The sequence below is a fragment of the Haemaphysalis longicornis genome, unplaced genomic scaffold (genome assembly GCF_048455015.1).
Source record: "Haemaphysalis longicornis isolate Haplotype H1 unplaced genomic scaffold, Haemaphysalis longicornis Haplotype H1 scaffold_2, whole genome shotgun sequence".
In the NCBI taxonomy this organism is placed as follows: domain Eukaryota; kingdom Metazoa; phylum Arthropoda; class Arachnida; order Ixodida; family Ixodidae; genus Haemaphysalis; species Haemaphysalis longicornis.
In genome coordinates this window covers 65,267,453-65,289,681 of record NW_027526295.1, presented here as the reverse complement: position 1 = coordinate 65,289,681, position 22,229 = coordinate 65,267,453, and the positions used below count along the sequence as shown (strand labels likewise).

Genomic DNA, 22,229 nt, shown 5'->3' with positions numbered 1-22,229 from the left:
TTTATGGCCTTAAAAATTTAGGGAAAACTTTTATTGAAGTAGTTCGGTATCTTTCTTCTAAAATAATGCGAATCGTACGATTCAGTTATCTGGAACGAACAAGTCGTTCTGGGCTTTACACTTCAACATATCCGGCGTCATTAGATGGCTGTAGTGCGTGGCTCATCGTACAATAATATCTAAGGTTCTACGGGCCAAAACCACGATATGATTATGAGGCACGTCGTAGTGAAGAGCTTTGGAAATTTTAACCACCTGGGGTTTCTCTAACGTGCACCTGAATCGAAGTGCATAGCCCTCTAGCATTTAGACTTAATGCTGTGGCCCACTGTCAATGGTTTTTTTTTTACATAGGCAATCGAATTTTAAAGAACAGGAACGCAAAAGAGCTGTATGAACAAAAGTCCCGCAAGATTCGGGCATCGCGCTCACGTCTCTGCCGTGTGGCATCGCCTTAGCGGCTCAACTGGTGATTTACTTGCACACTCGTAATAACTTTCGCTCACCCTCTCGGGAAATAACTCCCCTTACACAAAATTAACTGCGTAAATTCCGTTTAACATTGGGCGAAGGCTCCGTTACGATGCGGCGACCGGTCAAATGGCGTCGGAAGCGCCACCTAGAGAGCGGGAAACGAAGGGGGCCGCGTTTCGCCGCCGCATCCCGGCGGAGTTTGCAAACTGAGGTAATCTAGTAACGTTGGGAGTGCGCCTCGAGAAATACGCTACAAATGGAGCCGTTCGGACGCGTAGCTTCCGCAACGCTTGCCCTCGGACAGCCTGCACAGGTTACACCACAGAAGCGCGGGTTGAAGCGGAACGACCACGCGAGTGGCCTACTCAACCTTTGAACATTCAAAAATCCATTCGCTCACCATTGGCGCAGGTGCAAGTGCATTCCAGCATACAAAAATACACAGGTTGTGCGCAGATCAAGCAGCAAATGAAAATGAGAAATCCTCGAGAGGCATTTCGCATTGGCGAATAAGGCGACGGCTGTGTCAGCGTCTCTTTCGAGGCATTGTCCAAAAGAGAAGTATGGCTCCTGAATCGCAGATTAACGAGCACGAGCGTAAAATGAATGAGGCTTCTCCTTTTTTCTGTTATGCTTCAGGTTTTTTTTTTCTTTGCGTCCAATCGATCGTTGAACCCCCAAAGACTCAAATCGCGAACGAAGAACCAAGCAATGCGACGAATTTTCGCGCACTACGTGAACGTTTCTAGGGAATGTATACCACGACCAACTATACTTCGGACCTGCCCAGCGAGCGCAGCCCCAGCACCGCCGTCGCAGGGATAAATTTTGCCGCTCCGAGTGGAGTGGCGCTACTTAAGCCCTGTCGTTCGTCGCTGTCCGTGCTCCTCGGCCGCGGCCGCCGAACGCGCGGGCGCAGCCATGCAAACGCGCAACTGCAGACGTGGCATGGCACGTAAGCTGCGTCTGCTGTATGTAAAGCACGAAGTTCCCCACATGAAAAATACAGCTTATTCAATCCTCTGAAGCGAGTATTTCTTTTCAAGGAGCACGATGGTATACAGTTTCGTACCTTATTGTACATCTGAAGAGGGTAAGGTGACAAATGTTTCCTTTCACGAGTTCCCCATCACTGAAGTTCGATACAAATGGATAAAGACAATCCCAAGGAAAGCTGAGAACACTCTTCGTTTTATTTTAATTTTTTCCCTTCACAATTGTGTTTGATCTATGTAATTATGCGCTTTAATCGCTCGACCGAGAGTGACACATTGAAGCTAGCCTGATTCGCTGCGCAGTTATCGTATTTTATAATGGTCGATTGGTATGAAATGGCAACGCGCAGCGGTGCGCTGTCTTTACATCTGACCCTGCCTCTCATGTTCACAAGGAATTTATTGGTACTTTTTTTAGGCCATCCAGTTCCGGTTATCAAGGCCAGCACACTGGGCCTCATTGCAGGCTGCCTTGTGAGAACCGTCGAGGAACACATTAAGTGTTCACTCTGCGTGGAGCGGCTTAAGGCGCCTCGCTCATCTGGACCTGCCACTGCGGTGATCTCAATTTGGACCGGGGTGGGCTATTTTATCCCAGATTTGAGTTCCTGGAATTCGTCTGTGCACTGGAAAGAGCGGCCCAAGCATTCGCAGAACTTGCGATATCCTACAAAAAACCGATGGCGGTGTTTGTGAAGACGATTCTACAAGCTGCACGGGAAAACAAGCTTTTCAGCCACGACGGCTCATCGGATAGTCAACGGAGGGCAGTGGTTGAGCTTATACTGCAGAAGTTCAGCCGACCTTTTTTCACAAATTTGGCTGCGGAGAAAACGGCAAGAGTGGCAAAGGAAAAAGGATTGCGAAAAAACCAGACTTCCGAAAACAGCTGAAAGTCTGACTACTGTGCTTGAGTGTTCATATGAAGTGTAGGGTTGTGAAAGAAAATGAACTCTTGAAAAGAATGCCAAAGAGAAAAAGATTGTGCAATACCAGCGTTCATTAATGTTCTGAAAACCTGACTACAGTGTGGCATTATGAGCCTAAACCGTGGCATTGTGTATGTAAAAAAATCAGCCTGTAAATAAGCTTAAAATGACATCGTTATTGAATTAGTTGTGTAGGAGGTCATTGTAGCACTTCACATGCACTCCCCAAAAATTTCAATTTATTCGTAAAGAAGGGGCCAAATCATTGCCGTTCATAAGTGTGTGTAAGACCGCAACTGGCATCTTCGGTGCTTGTATAGGGACCTTGTACTTCATATGAGACCACGAAACTAAATGCGCCGCGTGCACCGCAACGCATCTCAAAACGGGAAAGCCAGTCAGGAGGGCCCGCCCCGCCCCGCTTTAACACGCTTAATCAGAAAAAAAAAAAACATTCATTCAGGGTTGGTCACCGTACAACTGCTACTTTTTCATTCAGATTCACCGAAATCAATTAACTGTAGTGTGACTAAACACGAATTTCCGCGCCAGACGGCTGCTACTAGCACTCGAGCACGCTCCCACAGCGAAGCCGCCGCTCGCCGCAACAGTGCGTAAAAGCGCCCCTAGCGGCCAGGCGCGAAACGAGACTCGGCGCAAGCGCTCCCATAGAGCGCCGCTGGCTGGGCAGGTCCGATGTAAAGTTGGTCGTGATGTATACATACGCGTGGTTTATGCGATAAAGGCATACTATTGTACTCCTGCCGGCCCATCTCACAAGGTTAGGTCTGCCCACTTGCTAACTCACTCACTCACTCACTCACTCACTCACTCACTCACTCACTCACTCACTCACTCACTCACTCACTCACTCACTCACTCACTCACTCACTCACTCACTCACTCACTCACTCACTCACTCACTCACTCACTCAGTGTTCAGTCTGCTAGTTCGGTACAGGAAGAGTTAGGTATAAACATAACAGCAATGGAAACAATATCTTCTGCTTTATCATTTTGAAAAGATCACTCGCGATTGTGTCTTAGAAAGTGCAACAGTTCAGGTAACGCTAACAAACTGAATCACTTGAGCGAGAATAATCGAGTCCATATCAATCGCCCTTATGCTATTTAAATTTCAAAACTTTATAGAACGGGTCGTCACTAGGTTTATGAAACGGGTTGTCACCGCAATGAACTGTCAAGCGCTATAAATTGAAAATTCTTACAAACTGTGTACGAAGATATCTGACCTCCTAGGAGAATTATTAAGTTGTCAACATTCACATTTAAAGTTCATCGGTTTAAACAATTTACAATGTTCTTCAGGCATTGTTTCATTATTCGCATGCCTGATCCTTCCTTATACCGAAACATCCGCGCTCTGAAACGTTCGCGTACTTAGAGGTCCGTTTACCGAAAAGACTAACGACCTGTGCCGAAAGAGACAGGAGCCGAGCGCGGGGCCTTTTTATGTGGCTTCTTAGGCACCGTCAAGCTGTGTACCCGCGACTTTTGGTATAAGACGTTTTCTAAGAAACCTCCAGAAAACGAGGAGTTGGAGTAACTAAATCGAATTGAAGTGGACTCGAAGGTTGTCAACCATAGCGTGAGGGGTCCCCACACCTGCCCAGCTGTCACGAGTTAGTCAGCTTCGGTGTGAAAATGAGGTTGAAGCTCCTTTCTTCAACTTTCGATGCGGACACCAAGCACACTCAAGAACTTTTTTTTTCATGTGGTCGAGCGGGGCCCCTGACAAGGGTGGGGCCCGGGGCTGCAGCCCCCGTAGCCCCCCCTTTAATCCGGCCCTGCCCGCATCACGCTACCCTCCTCACTCTTAACAACAGGTGTCCGCACCCCTCCCCCAACACTATATTAAAAAACAATACTTACCGGTGCCTGGTTTCAATTCCACGACCCTGCGGGCGGAACGCAAGGTACATGGTGCTCTACCCACTGCGCCACAAAGCCGACACAGCATGGAAGGCTACGAACGCGCCTCATATCCTTGACTCATTCAAACTGCGTCAAGAAGCTGCTGATACAACGCATTCACTACCACCAACTCCCCAAACACTAAACGTTAACGCAATACACCCACCCCCTATGCGACGCATTTACTCGAGTCCCCCTCGCGGGGAGATGGGCCCTTTTTGCTGAAGACTGCATGATTTACCCTATTAAATACAATAAAGCTTTCAAAACTTATCTGAACTGTATCAATGCGTGACTCTCATCTTGACTAATGACGTTAAAGCCGTCTAAATCTTAGTACATGTCCTTCACAAATTGCACCTCCCGAACCCACCTCCTATGTTCTTGATAATGCTACCATTGGCCTCGTCTCCACTTATAAATATTTTGGAGTTCACTTTCAACCTGACCTGTCATGTCATCATCACAGACAACATGTCAAGGTTTTCTACACTGCAAGTCCGTTTTGGCTGTGATTTACTTCAGTTCGGGTGGTTTTGTATGCTTTAGGCGCGTTTATGCTTTAGGCGGGTTTATACTCGTTAGACGCGTTTATGCAGGTTTGTGCTGTGATATAACCCCCATAAGCAAACTCACGTGAACGCTGGCTGTCTGACTAGGAAACGCAAATACGCGTGTTACCAGCGCCTTGGGCGTGACTACAGAGAATATGCAAACGACTACGAAGGAGGAGCGTTTTTGGGAACACCATCATTGTGAGATTTGATTTCTCACTTCTGGAAGCCAGCGCTCGAGATCCTTCAGAACCTCCCGGAGGGTTCACCCTTGTTGTAATGTGCGACAATACGGGGGACATGGAGGTTCGACTAGCAGTCGTTTACTGTTACGGGCTCCTTGAGCGCCACTTCTTGGTTCGACACCGGCCAACTGCCCAGATTCGTACTTAAAACATCTTCGACGAGGAGGGAAATAAGAAAAGAATTAAAAACTGAAACTCTTGTACTCTTGTGAGGATGGGAGACCATTAAAGCTGCATTGGTAGATTACGATTTTGAGTTTTGTATGGTGACTAACTCTATTAATCGAATGAAGGTGCGCACGCATAACGTGGTTTTGTGCCGTCACCGAGGAATTGCCAGAACGGAAGCCTGGGCTAGTTGGGCAAGTGAGTGAGTGAGTGAAGACTTTATTAAAATCGCCTGCAGGCGGCCTCCGTTACCTAAGTGCCGTGACGCGGCCCTACGTCTTTCCGGCTGGGCTCTTTACTAGGCAGCTCCCTCGCTACTAGTGTCGAGGTCCTCCGGCCTGCCCGCGCTGGGCGGCAGGGCCCTTTCGGCTTTCGCTCGGGCGATGCTGTTCAAGTTCCGTCAGGATCTGCTGGATGGCCTGTAGTTGTACGTTCTTGTCACTGCTCCGCGCCGCGGTCAGGTACCATGGCGGGATCTTTGTTTCCATTGACGCTTCTGTAGGTCTTGCCGAGCAGTCCCACAGGATGTGAGCCATCGTAGCCCGCGCACTGCGGCACACTTTGCACGTATCGTCCTCGTATTGCTCGGGGCACACATGCTTCATGATGACCGGGGTCAGTAAGCAACCCGTCCGCAATTGTCTTAGTACCACCGCTTGCTCCCTGACCAGGTCGGGGTGCGGCGGCGCCATTTCTCTTCTTCTCATTCTATAGTATTTCGTGATTTCGTCATATGTCCCCATCCTGTCTTTGGTTTCCCCCCACAGTTCTGCAGACGGGTTCGCTCCAGCCTCGCGGCCAGTTAACACTCGCGCGGTAGAGTTAGCCGTCTCATTGTGATTCACATATTGTTCTGACACTTCGTTCCCCGCGTGTGCGGGGAACCACTTCACTGTCACGTGCCTGTTCGCGAAGTCCAGCGAGGCGAGCGACCTCACTGCTCTACTACACACTCTCCCTCTGGCGAAGTTCCGCACGGCCCCTTTAGAGTCGCACAGAATGGTCCTGGTGTGTGGGTCCGCGATGGCTAAGGCTATAGCCACCTCTTCGGCACATCTCGCCTCACGTGCCCGGACACTTGCCGCGGTGACTGTTGAGCCGGTCTTGGCGTCGATGACCACCGCCGCGTACGTCTTCTTGCCTCGATACTCTTCCGCGTCCACGTACCTCGTGCACCTCGACCATGGCCTTGGCTCGAGCCTTCCGCAGTTATCCGCTGTGTTCGGGGTCCATGTTCTTTGGAACGGGGTAGACCCACATTCCTCTCCTGATGTTTTCGGGTACGTCTTCTTGTTCGCATAGCTCTTCCTCGCTCGTACCGGGGTCTAGACCCAGTCTAGCGAGGATGGCCCTGCCCGTCTTGGTTTCCTTGTGCCTCTCGATTTGGGCGGCTCGCTGTGCTTCTCCGATCTCCTCGAGCGTGTTGTGCACGCCGAGGGCCAGCAACTTCTCAACTTCTCGGTGCTCGTTCAGTCGAGAAGTCCGAGTGCGGCCTTGTCGGCTTTCCGTATCATCGCGTTGATATTGTTTCGTTCGTCTCACCGCCAGTTATGGAAGGCGGCGACGTACGCCACGTGGCTTATGGCGAACGATTGAACTAGCCGCAGCAGGCTGTCCTTTCGCATGCCAGCCTTTCTGTTGGCGACCCTCTTTATGAGGCGTGTGGCCGTGGTGACCTTAACCGAAAGGCGATTGATGGTTTCGCCGTTCGTGCGACGTTTCTCGATTAACATGCCCAGCACTCGGATCTTCCCGACCTCCGGGATCACCTGTCCGTTGCTGGTTCGGATTATGATCTTGTCTTTTGCCGCGGCTTCCTCTTCCGCCGTCTTCCTTCTTGCGCCCTTCGGTGGCAACACCAAGAGTTCTGACTTGCTCGGGGAGCATACCAGTCCTGATCCGTCAAGTTGGCTCTCGATGGCTTCCACTGCTTGCTGTAGTGTCGACTCTATGTGCCCGTTGCTGCCACCCGGGACCCACAACGTGATGTCATCGGCATAGATGGTGTGGCGCACATCCGCCAGTGACTTCAGGCGCCGGCCGACCCCGATCATCACCAGGTTGAAGAGCAGCGGTGAGATCACCACGCCCTGTGGGGTCCCAATGCTGCCGAGCTTCTTCTCTTCGAGCGTGATGTCGCCGACGTGGATTTCTGCCGTGCGTTCTGACAGGAACTCGCGCACGTAGTTGTACGTCCGGACTCCCATGTTCAGTTCGCTGATTTGGGCCAAAACCGCCGCGGGCTTGACTTTGTCGAATGCACTCAGCAGGTCTAGCTCAGGATGGCCTTGTTGTCACTCGTCTTGGTCTTGTCATCGATGATTTCAGTTTTGTGCTGTTAGTACGGGTTCATGGTATAACCACTGGTGGGAGACTTTGGCTAGTTTCGATTTCGATAATTGGGGCGATCCTAGCGGCAGGGTGTTGCGGCGTGGCCCTCCTTCTCTTTCCCTCGGCGTTTCTTTCTTTCCACACAGCCCGTGCTTCTGCGCCTCCTGACACATGCGCAACAGCTCACCGGCGCCGATATTTTTTGCGTTCTCTGAGCGTGCAAGGCGGGCCAGATCGGTGCGTGCGCGAGTGAGCCGACGTACGAAGGCGCGGGTTGCCTAGACGTCTCCGCGGACTGAGTTTCGCCGCACTATAAAATATATTCGAATGCATTCTAAATGTGCGGCCGCGGAGGAAGGAGCGCCACCAGTCCTCCGCATCGCCTGGTGCAGCAACACAGGGCGAAACAGTTCGCCCAAGTTTTCCGTCTTCCCCAAGATGACAGGCAAGGAAGTTAGCTTCGTACAAGTTATGGTGAATTCAAAAAAAGAAAAAGCCGACCGAGGGCCCTTTTCTGTTTTTAAAATACTTAGCGCATATAACATGAAATAATGAAACGTGTCAGTTGTTTTGGAGTGGAAGCTAATGTGCAAATATATCCCAGCTACAGGGACCAGGTGGCCGTTCTATGGCGCCACGATCGCTTCAGCTAACCGCGCCGCCCGTGGCGAACCGCTCGTCAGTGGAATGACGATGGCGGTCAGCGCAGCGTAGTTGTGCATGTCCTTCTGTCGTTCTGCTGTCGTTCTGCTGCGGTGCGGTTTGCAAAGCGTAAATAACCACAAGGACTTCTTTCAGATCGGTAAATCTTAAAACTAGAGGCGACCTTCACGAGACATGCCATGTGTGTTATTTTCGCCCATACTCAGTAAATACGAATAGCAGACGATATTCAATGCGCCAAGCTGGAAGCCAAGCTGGAATTGCAAGTCCGTTCGTAAGTGCAAACTTCTCATGCCTGCTTGCAGTTTGGCGTATCGAGGAATATATTGCAGCTAAGGGCTCCTCAACACCGGCGTGTGCAGCGGATTCAGGAATTGTGTGGCGTTGGCCTTTGGCAGTTGATGACGAAATGGCATCGTGCAAAAGCGAAATACAATGTTGGGGAGTGCCTTCTAAGATTTACCCAAGAACAGAAATGGTGATAGACGACGCTGCGTAACGTCCTTGACTACGGCAGAAACTTGTTTAATTTCACAGAAATACGTTTACTACAGCCATCGGGAATCGTTTACAGAATAAATACCGCATGAATAAATGCTTGTCGAGAAAAATCATTGTTTGAAGGATTTGCAATGGTTGCTTGCTAGATGGTAATGGATTTTCAAAAAACAATACCTGCCTGGCTGAAGGGCAAGAGGCAGGAGGGCGTCAAAAACCTGCCCTCAGTTTCACAACTGAATGCTGCGGTTGAGTTTTACAGGCTAATTGATTGAGTGATTCTAGGGTTTAACGCGTCGACGCTACAAAGGCGATGAGGCGCGCCGTAGTAAAGGGCTCCGGATTAATTTTGACCACCTGGTGATCTTTAACGTGGGCCCAAACCTTGAACACACGGGCGTTTTTTTCTTTTTCGCCTCCATTAGAAAAGCGGCCGCCGGTGCTGGGAATCGAAACTGCGACCTAGTGTGAGTTTTACGAGCTGCCATCTACGATTGAAAAATCATGCACTCCTCCGTCTAACAACGATGAGGGTTTATCGCAAACCTTTCTCGCGTGGGTTTTCTTGGTTGCTTTCAGGATATAAACTTTTACTATATTTGAGCATTGTAATTGAACAACACGCAGTGTGGTCTTTTGATCACAGCGTTTTTCACTTTGACCCTTTCCCATTCTTTTTCGCACGAAAAAAGCTGCGTGTTCAGTCACTGTCGTCGTTGGGCGTAAACGTGCATGATTTTGGTGTTTAAGTTTGCAGTTTGCATTTCCATGCACCCCTCTCTATATCCTAACTGCTTTCATTCAGCGTGTCAGAAATGCTTCTTTGCTGGAGGACTCGGGCTGATGCACCCCCCATTTAAGGCAACTAGCCTCGCGTTTTTGGTTTCTTCACAAGGCAATGCACGATTGTAAATGCGAAGCATCTGATGGTCGGGGACTCGGGGCTATGTCTCTCCCTTTGCCGTGCGGTGTCCACACACCCACTGCGCAGCTAGGCTTGCTGAACGCCCGGTGGTGTCTTACCCTTGAAGGGCTCCTGGAGCGACAGTGTTGCCGGTGTCTTCCTGGGCCAGCACGAGACGAGCACGCTTCCCCTTTAAGGAATCTTGGAGTGACAGTGTCCGGTGTCTTCCTGGGCCGGCACGAGCTGAGCACGCTTCACGCGCCTTCGACGTTTCATCGTCGTCGGCGAGTCTCGGCGGGCCGTGATTACAAGCAGCCCTCAACCATCCGGGGAACGTGCATCGACCTCATCTTCAGCAACTTTAGGGTTCATCCACTACAACAGCTCATGACTTTACATATCACAGACCATAAGGCGGTCATAATAAAAGTGAAACGCCAACCACAGCTCGATGTCGCTTACGTCGAACATTATTATGATAATTCATAAATAACGACAAACTCATACGACGTACAACGTCTCTCTCTCTCTCTCTCTCTCTCTCTCTCTCTATAATGGCTTTCCACTCTAACACCACCCTCCCTTAACTATAATTACACCATCTTCACGTAGGGGAACCCTACGTAGTATGCGAAGCAGCCATGCCTTCAACGCATTTTTCCATTTCGTAGTTCCGGTAAGTGAAAAGTTTGGTAGTTACCATGAAAACCAAATAGTAAATGCGTCGGTAAATATAACGGTAAATATAACGGTAGCTACGTACTTCAACCTAACGGAAACGACGAACTGAAAACTTATGGGCACTTGAATCGACCCCATGGCTGCTTCGCATAATACTCAGAGTTCCCCTACGGGAAGTTGGTATAATTTTTTTAGGTACTCGGCCTAAATTACATAAGTAATAAAAAGCACGGCTGAAGTTAACATTGGCACATTTTTTAAACTATTGGTGCCAGCCTTTATTCCACGCGGGTGGTAAAATGGGAAGGGAAGGAGGATGGTTTGTAGCTTGGGCTGTGGGGTGGGTGAATAACTTTGGCTCTTAATAAAATGACCACTACAAACGTGGGAGTTCCACTTCAGCTCTGTTTCTCAAGCTGTCACTCAAGAAAACCAAACGCACAAAGCTCACGGTTACAGAAAGATAAACTGCCGTGCCATTTCCACGGCCACACGGTAATCGATCTCGTACGTAATTAAGTGCCTTTTTCTCCAAATCACACGTGTCCAGGTATCCCATAGTTAAGGCTGGCGTAGAAACCATAGCCATTAAAACTAGTGAAGATAATTTAAAGTCCTAGAAATGAATAATAATAATAGTAGTTTTATTCCGGCACAGATAGCCCGGAGTCAGGTGCAGAGCACCGCAAAAAGCGCCCATGTGTACGTCGCCAGTTCCAAAACTTATAAGCATCCAATACGTTTACGTAGCCCTTAGTGAATTTAGGAAGGAATGAATTCTAATAATAGTAGTTTTATTCGCACTCAGATCAGCTGGAGCCAAGCGTCGATCGGAGCTCATGTCATTGTAGCTCATACCCAACTTTAGAAGCGTCCGACAAGTTCACGCAGCCGTTGCTGCAGTTAAAAACCCAACATCTCTGTCTAGATTTCGTTTCACTGCACATATCCGCTCACAACACCCCCAAAATATTCAAATCACCGAAGCAAACATGGCAAAAACAAAGGAGGCTGCGTAGTCCAATACACCGGCTCATTCCACTAACGAGGGGAGCGCCGAGTGGTGGCGCCACTCGTTCAGCTGCCCGGTCCCTATTGCAGGAGCGCGAAGATTTAACAATAGTGAACGCGCCTTTGGTGCAAACACTCTTGCTCGTAAGGTGAATTTTTGGCGTCATTGTGTTTTATGATTACCTTATGAACTGCTTAAACGTCGATTCACGTTTTTTATCAATGTATTTTTTCTCTGTTTCGTGCAGGATGTTTGAGGCTTGGTTAGGGTCCCAAGTCGAGGACGGTTTGAAACTTCATTGGACGTTTCCTCCGGTGACTCGCGTCAACCTCTCCAAAGTCATCACGGCGCACCTGCTCACAATAAAGGCAAGCTCAACTGTACGCCCTTCTTGCCGTTCACTGGGTATCTACTGCCACGCCGTATGGTGACGGAGAGGTGAGGCGCCCTAACCAATTTTTCCGACACATCTTGCTCCAATACGTATATTTTTGGCAAAACTATTGCCAAGCAATGCTTCAGTGCTCTGAAAAGTCTAACGCAATACCGCGGTGTTCAATGCCAATCGATTTGCAAAGGGAGCAGGCAAAGTCCAACCCGAAATGCATGCGTTGTCTGCAGCCGCAACTGCAATCGTTTCGCTCATAAAAAAAAAAACAAAGTAGCATTGCCGGCTTTGCTGTTTAATCTAACCTGCGCGCCCGGGACTTTTCATCTTATCGCGAGTGGGCTTGCGGTTCCCTAGTTTTAAATTTCGAACCGTCGTGCCGTATCGGACAGGATGAGATAGCAGTCGCTGCCACAGACACGAGCTAGAGGGCAGCTTGTCACAACCTAGCCGATATCCGCAAGTAATGAGCTCGGTAGATGCGGCTTAGCTCTCATTCACACAGCCGTCACATTCTCCGTCACAGCACTGTCACGTTAAGAAACCACGATGGAGACGTAAATGGAGTAGCGTTCGTACTGGAGCTCTCCATCAGTGATGATTGATTGTAAGGTTTGACGCGCCGACGCAACGCAGGCGATGAGGCACGCCGTAGTGGATGGCTCCGGATTAATTTTGACCACCTGGGGATCTTTACGTGCGGCAAAATTTCGCACACACGGGCGTTTTTGCTTTTCGCCTCCAACGGAAAAGCGGCCGCGCAGACGGGAATCGAACCCGCGACCTCGTGCTCAGCAGCACAACGCCTTAGCCACTGAGCCACCGCAGCGGGTTTGTCCGTCAGTGTACAGGGTCGTCTGCCTAATCATCAGTTTAGCCTAGAATTGGCGTGCTTCATCTGAAAAACAAAGAAAACGGCTTGTGCTTACACTTCGCTAAATTTAGCTGTAAAAATTATCTTAACAGTTCCCCGAGGGGAAGAATGTGAAAGTGCGAATGCACGAGTTGAATTTGCGCGGTTCGGTAATGTTCGCGAAAGAGAGATCACACACACACACACAACTACAAAGAAAGAAAGATGCATTTATTCACAGACACCTATTTGTGTTGTCGTTGTACTTGATTGCTAGAGCGGATCTCAGCTTTGAAATTTCGTGTCAGTACTCCTTTAAGCAGGTGCATTAGCCCTTCTCACGCCCGATTCTTGGCCAATCCCCCACGTGGGTATGTGCCATGTCAGCGGCCAGGCAGCGCGCGCCCATCTCCCCCCGTTGCCAGGGAAGACGAGTAGATTCCTGGCCAATCCCCCACGTTTGTATGTGCCATGTCAGCGGCCAGGCTGCGCGCGCCCATCTCCACGTCCGCGGACATCGCCGGTGGACGCAGGTTCAGGGTCGCTTAAGAAGTGCATTGCACTTAAAATGTGTTTTCTGATTATCTGTTTTACCACGGGGCATGGTTCCGTCATGTTGACGGCGCGGAAACGTAGATCTCGGCCTCCCGTCACCTCTCGAGAATCACTTACGTCAACCCCCGGTCTTCTTCTCGGCAAGGAGGACATAAAGATGCTTATATAATGATTAGAAAGGCGGTTGAGCAGGCCATTGGTCTTCACATGAGTGCTTCCACAGAGAGGCTGCATGCTTAGCACGGGGTTCCACAACACGGTGGAATAGCTGATAGAGCCCCATCGTTCCAAATTGAAGCTCCGATTGGGCAGAACTGCGGCGGATCGCCGCATCCTTCACTAGATTGGCTGGGCAGCCACAGCGTGTCACTCGCTTGATGTACTCTCGGACTCTTGGCGACAAGAACTAAAGATGCACCCTTTTCTTAGAAATATGAACCCCGCACATGACGAGGGTCACCGACAAACACGGGATCAACCACTGAACAGCACCCTCGGTCTGGATCCTGCATTCATCTACACAGACGCCTCCCAACATCGGGGGCAGCAATTCGCCATTATCGTGGCTACCTCCAGAACCAACCTCATTGCGTGTACCTCACTCAAGACCCAAGACATGACGGCAGCAGAAGAGGAAGCCATCGCCTTGGCTCTCACTCAACGAGGGGTTCGGAGGGTAGTCACCGATTCCTAAAAAGCCTACCGGAATTACCAGTCGGGTTGTTTGCCCCGACCTGCACTGCATGTGCTAAAAACCCACTCCCCAAACAGTTCCATTCAGCTCATCTGGACATCCGCTCACGCTTCCGTGGAGGGCAACAAACACGCCCACCAACAAGCCTGAAGTTTTAACCGAAGGCAATAAAGCTGCACGAGGACAGTCACCCACTTGTCACGTTCAGGGACATCACCCAGCATTATCGCCTGCAGAGCTAGACAGACCCTACCCTCGCCTTACCCTGTCCTTTCCACAGAACAGCAAACTACCCTACGGCTAATACAATCCGGCTCCTTCCCACACCCAACACGTCTTCACTTAATGTATCTGAGTCGCTACGACGCTGAATGTAAATTTTGCACAGAAGTAGGAGCACTCCTTCACATAATCGGGGTGCGCGACTTTAGCCCTGAGCACCCCCTTCTCTTTCCGTCAATTACCCAACAAGAACAATGGGAGATGCTGCTGTCCAGCCCCTCTCTGCCTACCCAGCATCAGCTGGTGGACAGAGAACAGGCGGCACTTACTGTATATGGCCTCCCCTCCACTCCCCTGGGCCGCACACTGGGCCGTTTAGAATTCTGAATAGAAGTATTTCCTCCTCACCCTTCTCCTTCGTCTTTGCCGCCGATCTCGTCGCCTCCGTCCGCGGCGGCAGAGACGGCGAAGAAAGATCGTCTAACCCCGTGTTTGAGCTTCTTTAAGTTACAAAAAGAGTTTTCACTCATATGCTACACCAATACAACTCCTATCACCATTCAGGCGCAGGTTAAAGAGATATTCTTGGTAAGGTTAAATCAAAGCATGATGCATGAATGCATCATGCTTTGATTTAACCTTACCAAGAATATCTCTTTGAAGTAATAAATGGTGTGGTTAAGTTCATTTCACTTCTCTCTGGTTTCACTGTTTTTAGAGCGACGTGAGTGAATTTAAGTGGCGTCGATGGGTAATCGTTGTGGGTGCCGTTTACAGCTTTGCTTTCCAACCATATTCACAGGGTGGATTGGCGCGAATTTTTTCTCGCTGCATTTTGTCGGTGTGAACTTGGTTTCTCTGAAGTGTATTCAGGTCAATGGTCAAATCAATGCTTTCTTTGGGTTTGCGTAAACTGGCCCAATTACCGGGCTTGAAGAATACCTCTGCATGCTTTTTTAAATTATAGGTTCCCGATTATTGTGTGTCTGAACTGAAACAAATTTTTTTGAACATCTAAGGAACATTCCCGTCTCAAGGCGTTCCCAAGAAACAAGAAACATTGCGTTCCCTCGAGGCGTTCCCAAGAAACATTGAGCGGAACTTTCAAGTTCTTTTATTCTCCAAACGAGGCGTGCGCGGGCAGAAATCGGTGTAGTGACTGGAACTTTCGAAGTTCTGCGTTCGTAATTAATGAGTGCACCTCAATGCTATGTAGCACGTTTTTCTATTGTATGCCGAAATTTGCATACGTCATAACTTTCCTGAGAATTATTTAGGGTGTACAGAAAATGTATGCGCAATATATGAGTGTAGTACATGGGTTTTCATGACTTTGAATCAAAGACGTCTTCATACGAATTTTGAATAAATGACAAGCAAAAAGAATGTTTGGTTAGCACTCCAATTAGTACCGCGGCAAAGACAACAATTAGACGCTAGAAAAAACCCAATTACCTGCATGTATTTTTCGTTCTATTATTAAACACGTTAGTGAAGACACATACAAAACGGCGGGCACCGGCTATTCCGAGACGTCAGCCGCCGCTCGCCAAATTTCGCTCGTGGTGCCATTCCCTTGCAGCCCATGCGACTTGCGGAAAGTTGGGCCACGGCTGCTCAATCAAGCGGCCGTGTTCGAGACATGTACGAGGAATATGAAGACAATGCGGGAGAAGCTAACCCGGCAGGGCAACCACAGTCAGCAGAACACTGTCCTCCATAAAGCAGAGTCTACCTGTCAGACTCGACCAGAGGAGTCGTGGCCAACCATCCACGGCCGAAGCCAACTGCCGACGATTCTCCGGCGTCAACCACTGTTTGGCAGCCGAGTGTTATGCAGGCTAGACACTCCAGCATGACGACCACCCGGTAAACAACCAAGGTGCAGCTGAATGGGGCGAGCAACAACACGGGACAGTAGACTCGGAAATCTACTCCCATCAAGCGCCCAACATCAAAACTTTTATACACAAAGGACTTTAGGCAATTTGTGTATCTTTTCATTTTGCCGCTACTTGTGTTGCACTTTTTTTTTACTTACTCCTGCCGTTTACCCGACAATGGGATGAGTGTAGCATCATGTGGTCAGGGAGTTCTGTGCCAGACCACTTATTATTAAAAGGAGCACGGGCCAATGAAATCCAGTTTTGCCGTGTCAGCCTCTCGCTGCATGTCAATCGAAAGAGTTGTTTTTTAAGACACGCGTTGCAAAGGTTTGAATTGAGCTGCCCATTGTCGCATAATTTTTAGATGCGACGCTGAGAGGAGCATCTCTTGCCGGCGGCCCTGTCCTTCCTGCGTCGTTGTCGTCCGCGTCCGCACAGCTGCGTCTCTCCTCCCCTCGCCTCCTCTGCTCTCTCCGATAGCGCCGATAGCGAACGCTCTCTCCCAACAACTGCGCACGGCGCTGCGCGCGGCGCAAGCGTGCTGTGCGCATGTGCAGCGCCCTCTCTCTCCGCGGTCTGCTCTCCATCGGGCGCGCTGCGCTCCGCTGCGCGCCCGAGTGCGCTGAACTCGGCAGCGCGCTGCACTCCGGCCGGTCTCGCCGGCAGAAGCACAATCGTCAGCTGAAACTCCGAATTGCAGCGCTCACCCAAGAGTCAGCCGACTACGCGGCCCAGCTGGCCGACTCAAACTGGGTGGATCGCTGCAATTCTGCCGCGAGGCAAATGTCAACACGGAACACATTGCGCCTTTTCCGAGCGCTGATTGATCCGCAACAAACGCGGACAGAAACCCAAAAATGTCTACAAAGGTCGATTCACGCTTTCCAAGGAGATACACAACGACTCGCCTCTGCCCTGCGAGATAAATACATCAACAGGACACACGACCCCCGCGGCCCAGCGTACTCTTATGCAGGTTTAGAGAACGCGGAGCTGGACAAACCTTTTCAGCTTCACGACCTTCGGGAAGCCCTGGTGGAAACGAAACGTGGTACTGCCCCCGGGCGAGACAGAGTGACGGTTAAGCTCTTGGCTAACCTCCCAGACCCGTCATACCAACAACTCTTAGACTACTTTAACGCGATTTGGCAAGGGGACACACCCCTCCCAATCGACTGGAAAACGGCATTGGTTACATTTATACCAAAACCCGGTAAAAAAATTCCCTCGCACTTCCCCGAGGGGGAGAGTGTGTAAGTGTGAATGCACGGTTGTTGATTGCGCGATTACGGTGGATATCGTGATCTTAATGAGTAGTCGAGAGATTACACACACGCACACAACTACAAAGAAAGATATTTCACTCGTTATTGCTGGTACCGTTGCCCGGTCCGCCATCATCGTTATCGAGATGCAGGACCAGCGACCGCTCTCGACGACGGCGCGCGCTCGACTAATACCCTCCCGCGCCACGCGGCCGCTACACGAGCGCCCTCACGCGTCGGAATGCGGAGCGCCCGCTACGCGAGCGAGAGCTCTCCCGCCCGAAGTGGAGAGGAGGCGCCCAACACCCGCAGTCACTGAGCGGAGAGAGGAGGAGGAGAGTAGCGCCCGCCGTTACGGCGAGGGCTACACGAGCGCCCTCACGCGTCGGAATGCGGAGCGCCAGCTACGCGAGCGAGAGCTCTCCCGCCCGAAGTGGAGAGGAGGCGCCCAACATCCGCAGTCACTGAGCGGAGAGAGGAGGAGGAGAGTAGCGCGCGCCCATCTCCCCCCGTTGCTAGGGAAGACGAGGAGCGCGCGCACCTGCAGCTGTTGCTATGCGGACGACGGCGGCGGACGATTCTGGCTCGCTTAGGAAGTGCATTCGCACTTAAAACATCGCCATCGAAAACCTCCGACCCATCTCCTTGACTTCACGTGTGGGGAAGCTCATGGAGACAATGGTACGAGATCGCCCCTCCCAACACCTAGAAGCCCAGCACGTATTTGCGGACACCATGCGCGGATTCCGCCCACACCGGTCCGCACAGGATGTCCTCCTACAACTACACCGCGAGGTCATCGACCCCGTCGAGCATCCCGGGAATGACAAGGTAGTACTCGCCTTGGATCTCCGGGGAGCTTTCGACAATGTCAAGCATGACGTCATTGTCACACAGCTTTCGGAAACGAACTGTGCAGTAAATGCCTTTCAGTACATCCGACAGTTCTTATCTGATCGGCAAACTTATCTCCGCATTCAAGACGCAGAGAATGGGCCGTACCAAGTCGGCACAAGAGGTACCCCGCAGGGAGCCGTTCTCTCTCCCCTGATATTTAACCTCGCCATGGCTCGTCTACCCCCACTACTTGATGCCACCCCGGGCGTTAGATACGCTCTATACGCCGACGACATCACGCTGTGGGCAACACACGGATCATTGGGGCAGATAGAGACCAACCTGCAACAGGCGGCATCGATCGTAGACTCCTACGCTCGCCACTGTGGTCTCGAGTGCTCCCCAAATAAATCTGAATTCGTGCATATTCGGCCTTACCCGAAATGCACCATCCAAATTGACCTTGCCCTCTCTAGCGGCCCCATTCCGGAAAGGGATGAAATCAGAGTGTTGGGACTGTTCATCCACAGGAACAAACGCATTGACACTACTCTTCACAAACTACGCAAGGTAGGGGACCAAATGGGCCGTATGGTCAGCAGGGTGTCCGACAAGCGAGGGGGTCTCAAGTGCAAGAATGCTTTACGTCTAGCGAATGCATTTGTTACCAGTCGAATACTCTATTCGGCGCCCTACCTACACTTGCGTAAATGCGACGTTAACGCGCTGGAGGTCACCCTCCGCAATGTCTACAAGCGGGCCCTCGACCTCCCCATCTCCACCTCGAACCAACGCCTCGTTGACTTGGACATGACGAATACGTTCGAGGAACTTCGAGAGGCCCACTTGAACAACCAATACCATCGGTTGAGAAAAACGAAAGAAGGCAGGCGACTACTCGCCCGACTTCACATCTCCTACGTCGCACAGGCAGAGGGTCGCACTAGCATCCCAGAGGACTGGCGCCCGGCGCTTAAAGTGCGTCCTCTGCCCAAGAACATGGATAGAGACACCCATGAAGGCCGACGCGAAGCGCGCTCTAAAGGCCGGAATATATGGAGCGTTTATGCGACGAATAGTCGACGAACTTCGCCCGGCGGCGTCCGCTGGACGCTCGGCGGCGGAAAAACATCGTCCGCCGCCTATCTAGCCAGGGCAGAAAAAGTTCGTCGCCGTCGACGGCAGCGGCAAAGCGTTTCCAAACATGGCGGCGCCCTCTTCGCCCGCTTCACAGCGAAAACAGCTTCGTCGCTAATCCCTCAATGCGATATCGTGTGCTAAACCGTTTACTTCGAATTAAATTTGTCCACTCTTGCCCTCACATAAATTTTCAAGCGGCAAATAGCCTTCTTTTTTCAGATAGAAGGGCGTTTTTCTAGCTGTTAAGCCTGACGTAGCAGCGTTGGTCGTCGTAATAGCAACGGTCTCGCGAGATGTGTCATGACATTCCGTTCTCTCCGCCCGCGCCCCGACTTTCTGCTTCCGAGCGTGCCGCGTCCCGTCCCGTGCCGTACACGCCGGTCGCATTTGTTGCAAAATGTCATCGTCCAAAGCTGTGCGCCTGGAATTTAATGACAAATTCATTACGGCAGTGCAGAAGCGTCCTATCTTGTGGGAATGCGGACGGGCGGACTACAAGGACCAACGTAAAAAAAGTGTGGCTTGGGAAGAAGTTGCTGCGGAAATAGGATGCGACCTTCAAGGTATGTTTACAGTTCCTATTCCTAGTACGCTTCAGCACGCAGGATGTACTTCCTGCAGCGCTTCCACTTACAGGGGAATGTATCCAGCGAAGTCCTCACTGTGCGTCATAGCTTGCCGTTGTCAAAATTGCAAAATAGTTGCAAATGCAATAACTGCCGCAACGTTGGCGCACCCTGCATATCCCGACGATAGAGCCCGCACGCGAGCGGGTAAATTCTCATTTCCGTAATCAGTGAATGGTCAGCGAACACCTGCTATTGCGCGACGGTGCAGTGATTAAATGCCGTAAATATTGCAACCCCTAATTTGCTGCGCTGTGTGTCTTGATTTTTTCCCGACCGGCAAAACCGCCTCCGCTCACTGACTAGGCAGTCACTGTTAATGGTTAATCACTACACTCTTTTTTGTTTTGGTTGGGGTTTCGCCCAGACGTATCGCTGGCTTTCGCTGGTGTGTCGTGCACACGTAGGCTATTAATACTGACTAATCAAGGACAGTAACTCTGGCTAGTCAGTCAGCGGAAAGGTTTTTTGCCGGTTGGGTAAAAATCGAGACAAACTAGCTGCTCCCACCGCGAGTTGCGATGCGGGCGTGACATGGGTCGCCGGGAGGTGGTGGGGAGATTTGGCGACGCTTACCGGACTCTTGCCCTACTCGGCATATATTACCCTGGAGCTACACAAACGAAATATTTTCTGACCACCCACACGGCTCGCCGTGCCTCGAAAAGCCAAGGAAACACGAGTGATGTGCAATTTCAGCGATTGTTATATCTGATGCCCCCCCTCCCCCCCCCCTCCAATTGCTGGTGTGCTAGAGATTTAAAGGTAACTATGGGGTAACAATTTTTATCCCTACTTCCAGAAGCGAATCTACCGGGCCGATGGAAGAGCCTGCGAGACACCTTCACAAAAAAACTGCGGATGCAGAAAACCGGCGCCCCAAGTGGCTCAGGTGCGAAGGAAGGCAAGAAGGCAAAAGAAGTCACCTGGCCGTACTTCACCATGCTGAAGTTCCTAAAAGACGAGACGGAAATTGACAGGTTTGATCCTTGTAGTGGTTGTTTGACTTGTTTATTTCAGGTCCGCATGCAATCAAAGCAGGTTTAATTAAGTGTCAAAGTTGAGGTTGCACAAGTGGCTAGTTACAATACTATATCCAAGCAACTGGCACTTCATCTTGAATGTACGTGTGAGCTAGTTGCTTGCGTGAAACCGTATGGCAACTAATGCAAATAAGGACAGATGGCTCACGTGCCATTACTGCTTTTTTTATCAATATGTAAGCCTTCTGCAGACTCTTACAAGTACACAGCCATCACAACGCTCAGTGAAAGGGCCAAAATAGTTATAAAACACATGAATACAGGAATAATAAAGGCAGGAAAAAAAAACAGCGTGACGAAATTACATGAATGCTCCATTACTGGATCAGTCTTCACCAGAACAAGTATACAGTAGTAAGCAATGTGGAAAAATATGAATAACGGACAGTGCGTGCGACACGAACAATAACCAAACTAGTCTTTTCTGTGCCATAAAACACAGATGTACACTAGATGTGCCTCTAACAAAACTGGTTGTAATTTTCAGCACCATATCAAATATTACGGACCCGGAGTGCACGGATGAATCCCCTCAAGCACTGTTGGCGGCCATCTATAGCGACACTGCAGGTAACAAGTTATTAATCATAAATGAAAGTACTGTGGATGTTTACACTGTCTTCGCTGTTTCTTTTTTGCAGAAGAGCTGGAGGAAGAAGAGGTTGTCGTCCACGACGTTCCTGCCAGCAGCTATTTAGAGGAGAGCAGCCTCGACGACACTACACAGAGCAGTAGCCATGACACATCCCACACCACCGTTCCGGAACGTGCTACTCCGAGGAGGAAGAAAACAACGAAATCAAAAAACAGATGGGAGGAAGAACTGTCACAAGTTGACAAAGCCATTGCTGCCCAGAGCGACCAGGCCTCTCTGTACGGCCAGATGTTGGCAAGCAAATTGAGATCTTGTCCGAAAAGGATGAAGCAAGTCATGGAGTTGGACCTCCTTGATTTCTTTAAGAGGTATACGTTTGAAGAAGAACCTGAGTAAAATCTGTGCATGCCAGTGTCGTGCTTATGTTTTTTGAGGAGCCGGGAGGCAAGTGTGTGCCCACTGCCACGTCACGGCACCTTCATTCATGAAGTACTGTGCGAACATTTTTCGCGTCTCTGCAGCACCTGCACTGTAGTTCCTTGACGGTGTTGCTTCCAAGTCGAGCAACTGGCTCCTCTGGGTTTCATTCCTCCACTGGGCTGGAACAATGTTGCCGTAGTCGTCCTCCATGTCGGCGTAGCCTGGTGGACTGTACGTTGCCTCACTTGCTTCACACAAAAAGTTATGGAGAACACAGCAGGCCAGCACAACAGAAGTTGCGTTTTTGGGGAGTAGG

At 50.4% G+C, this 22,229-nt stretch overlaps 1 protein-coding gene across 1 annotated transcript; it reads left to right on the top strand.

Annotated features, from left to right (window-relative positions):
* The first annotated feature begins 20,703 nt into the window (after nt 1-20,703).
* On the top strand, nt 20,704-21,905 carry LOC144168939 (uncharacterized). The gene is made up of 3 exons (XM_077697937.1): nt 20,704-20,835; nt 21,386-21,468; nt 21,540-21,905. The coding sequence occupies exons 1-3, from the start codon at nt 20,717-20,719 to the stop codon at nt 21,887-21,889; spliced, it is 552 nt and encodes a 183-aa protein (XP_077554063.1). The 5' UTR covers nt 20,704-20,716; the 3' UTR covers nt 21,890-21,905.
* The last annotated feature ends 324 nt before the right edge of the window (nt 21,906-22,229 follow it).

Coding starts and splice junctions, on each gene's coding strand:
- LOC144168939 (XM_077697937.1), top strand. CDS start 20,717: ATGCAGAAAACCGGCGCCCCAAGTGGCTCAGGTGCGAAGGAAGGCAAG. Junction 20,836..21,385: donor GACGAGACGGAAATTGACAG/GTTTGATCCTTG, acceptor TGTAATTTTCAG/CACCATATCAAATATTACGG. Junction 21,469..21,539: donor CATCTATAGCGACACTGCAG/GTAACAAGTTAT, acceptor TCTTTTTTGCAG/AAGAGCTGGAGGAAGAAGAG.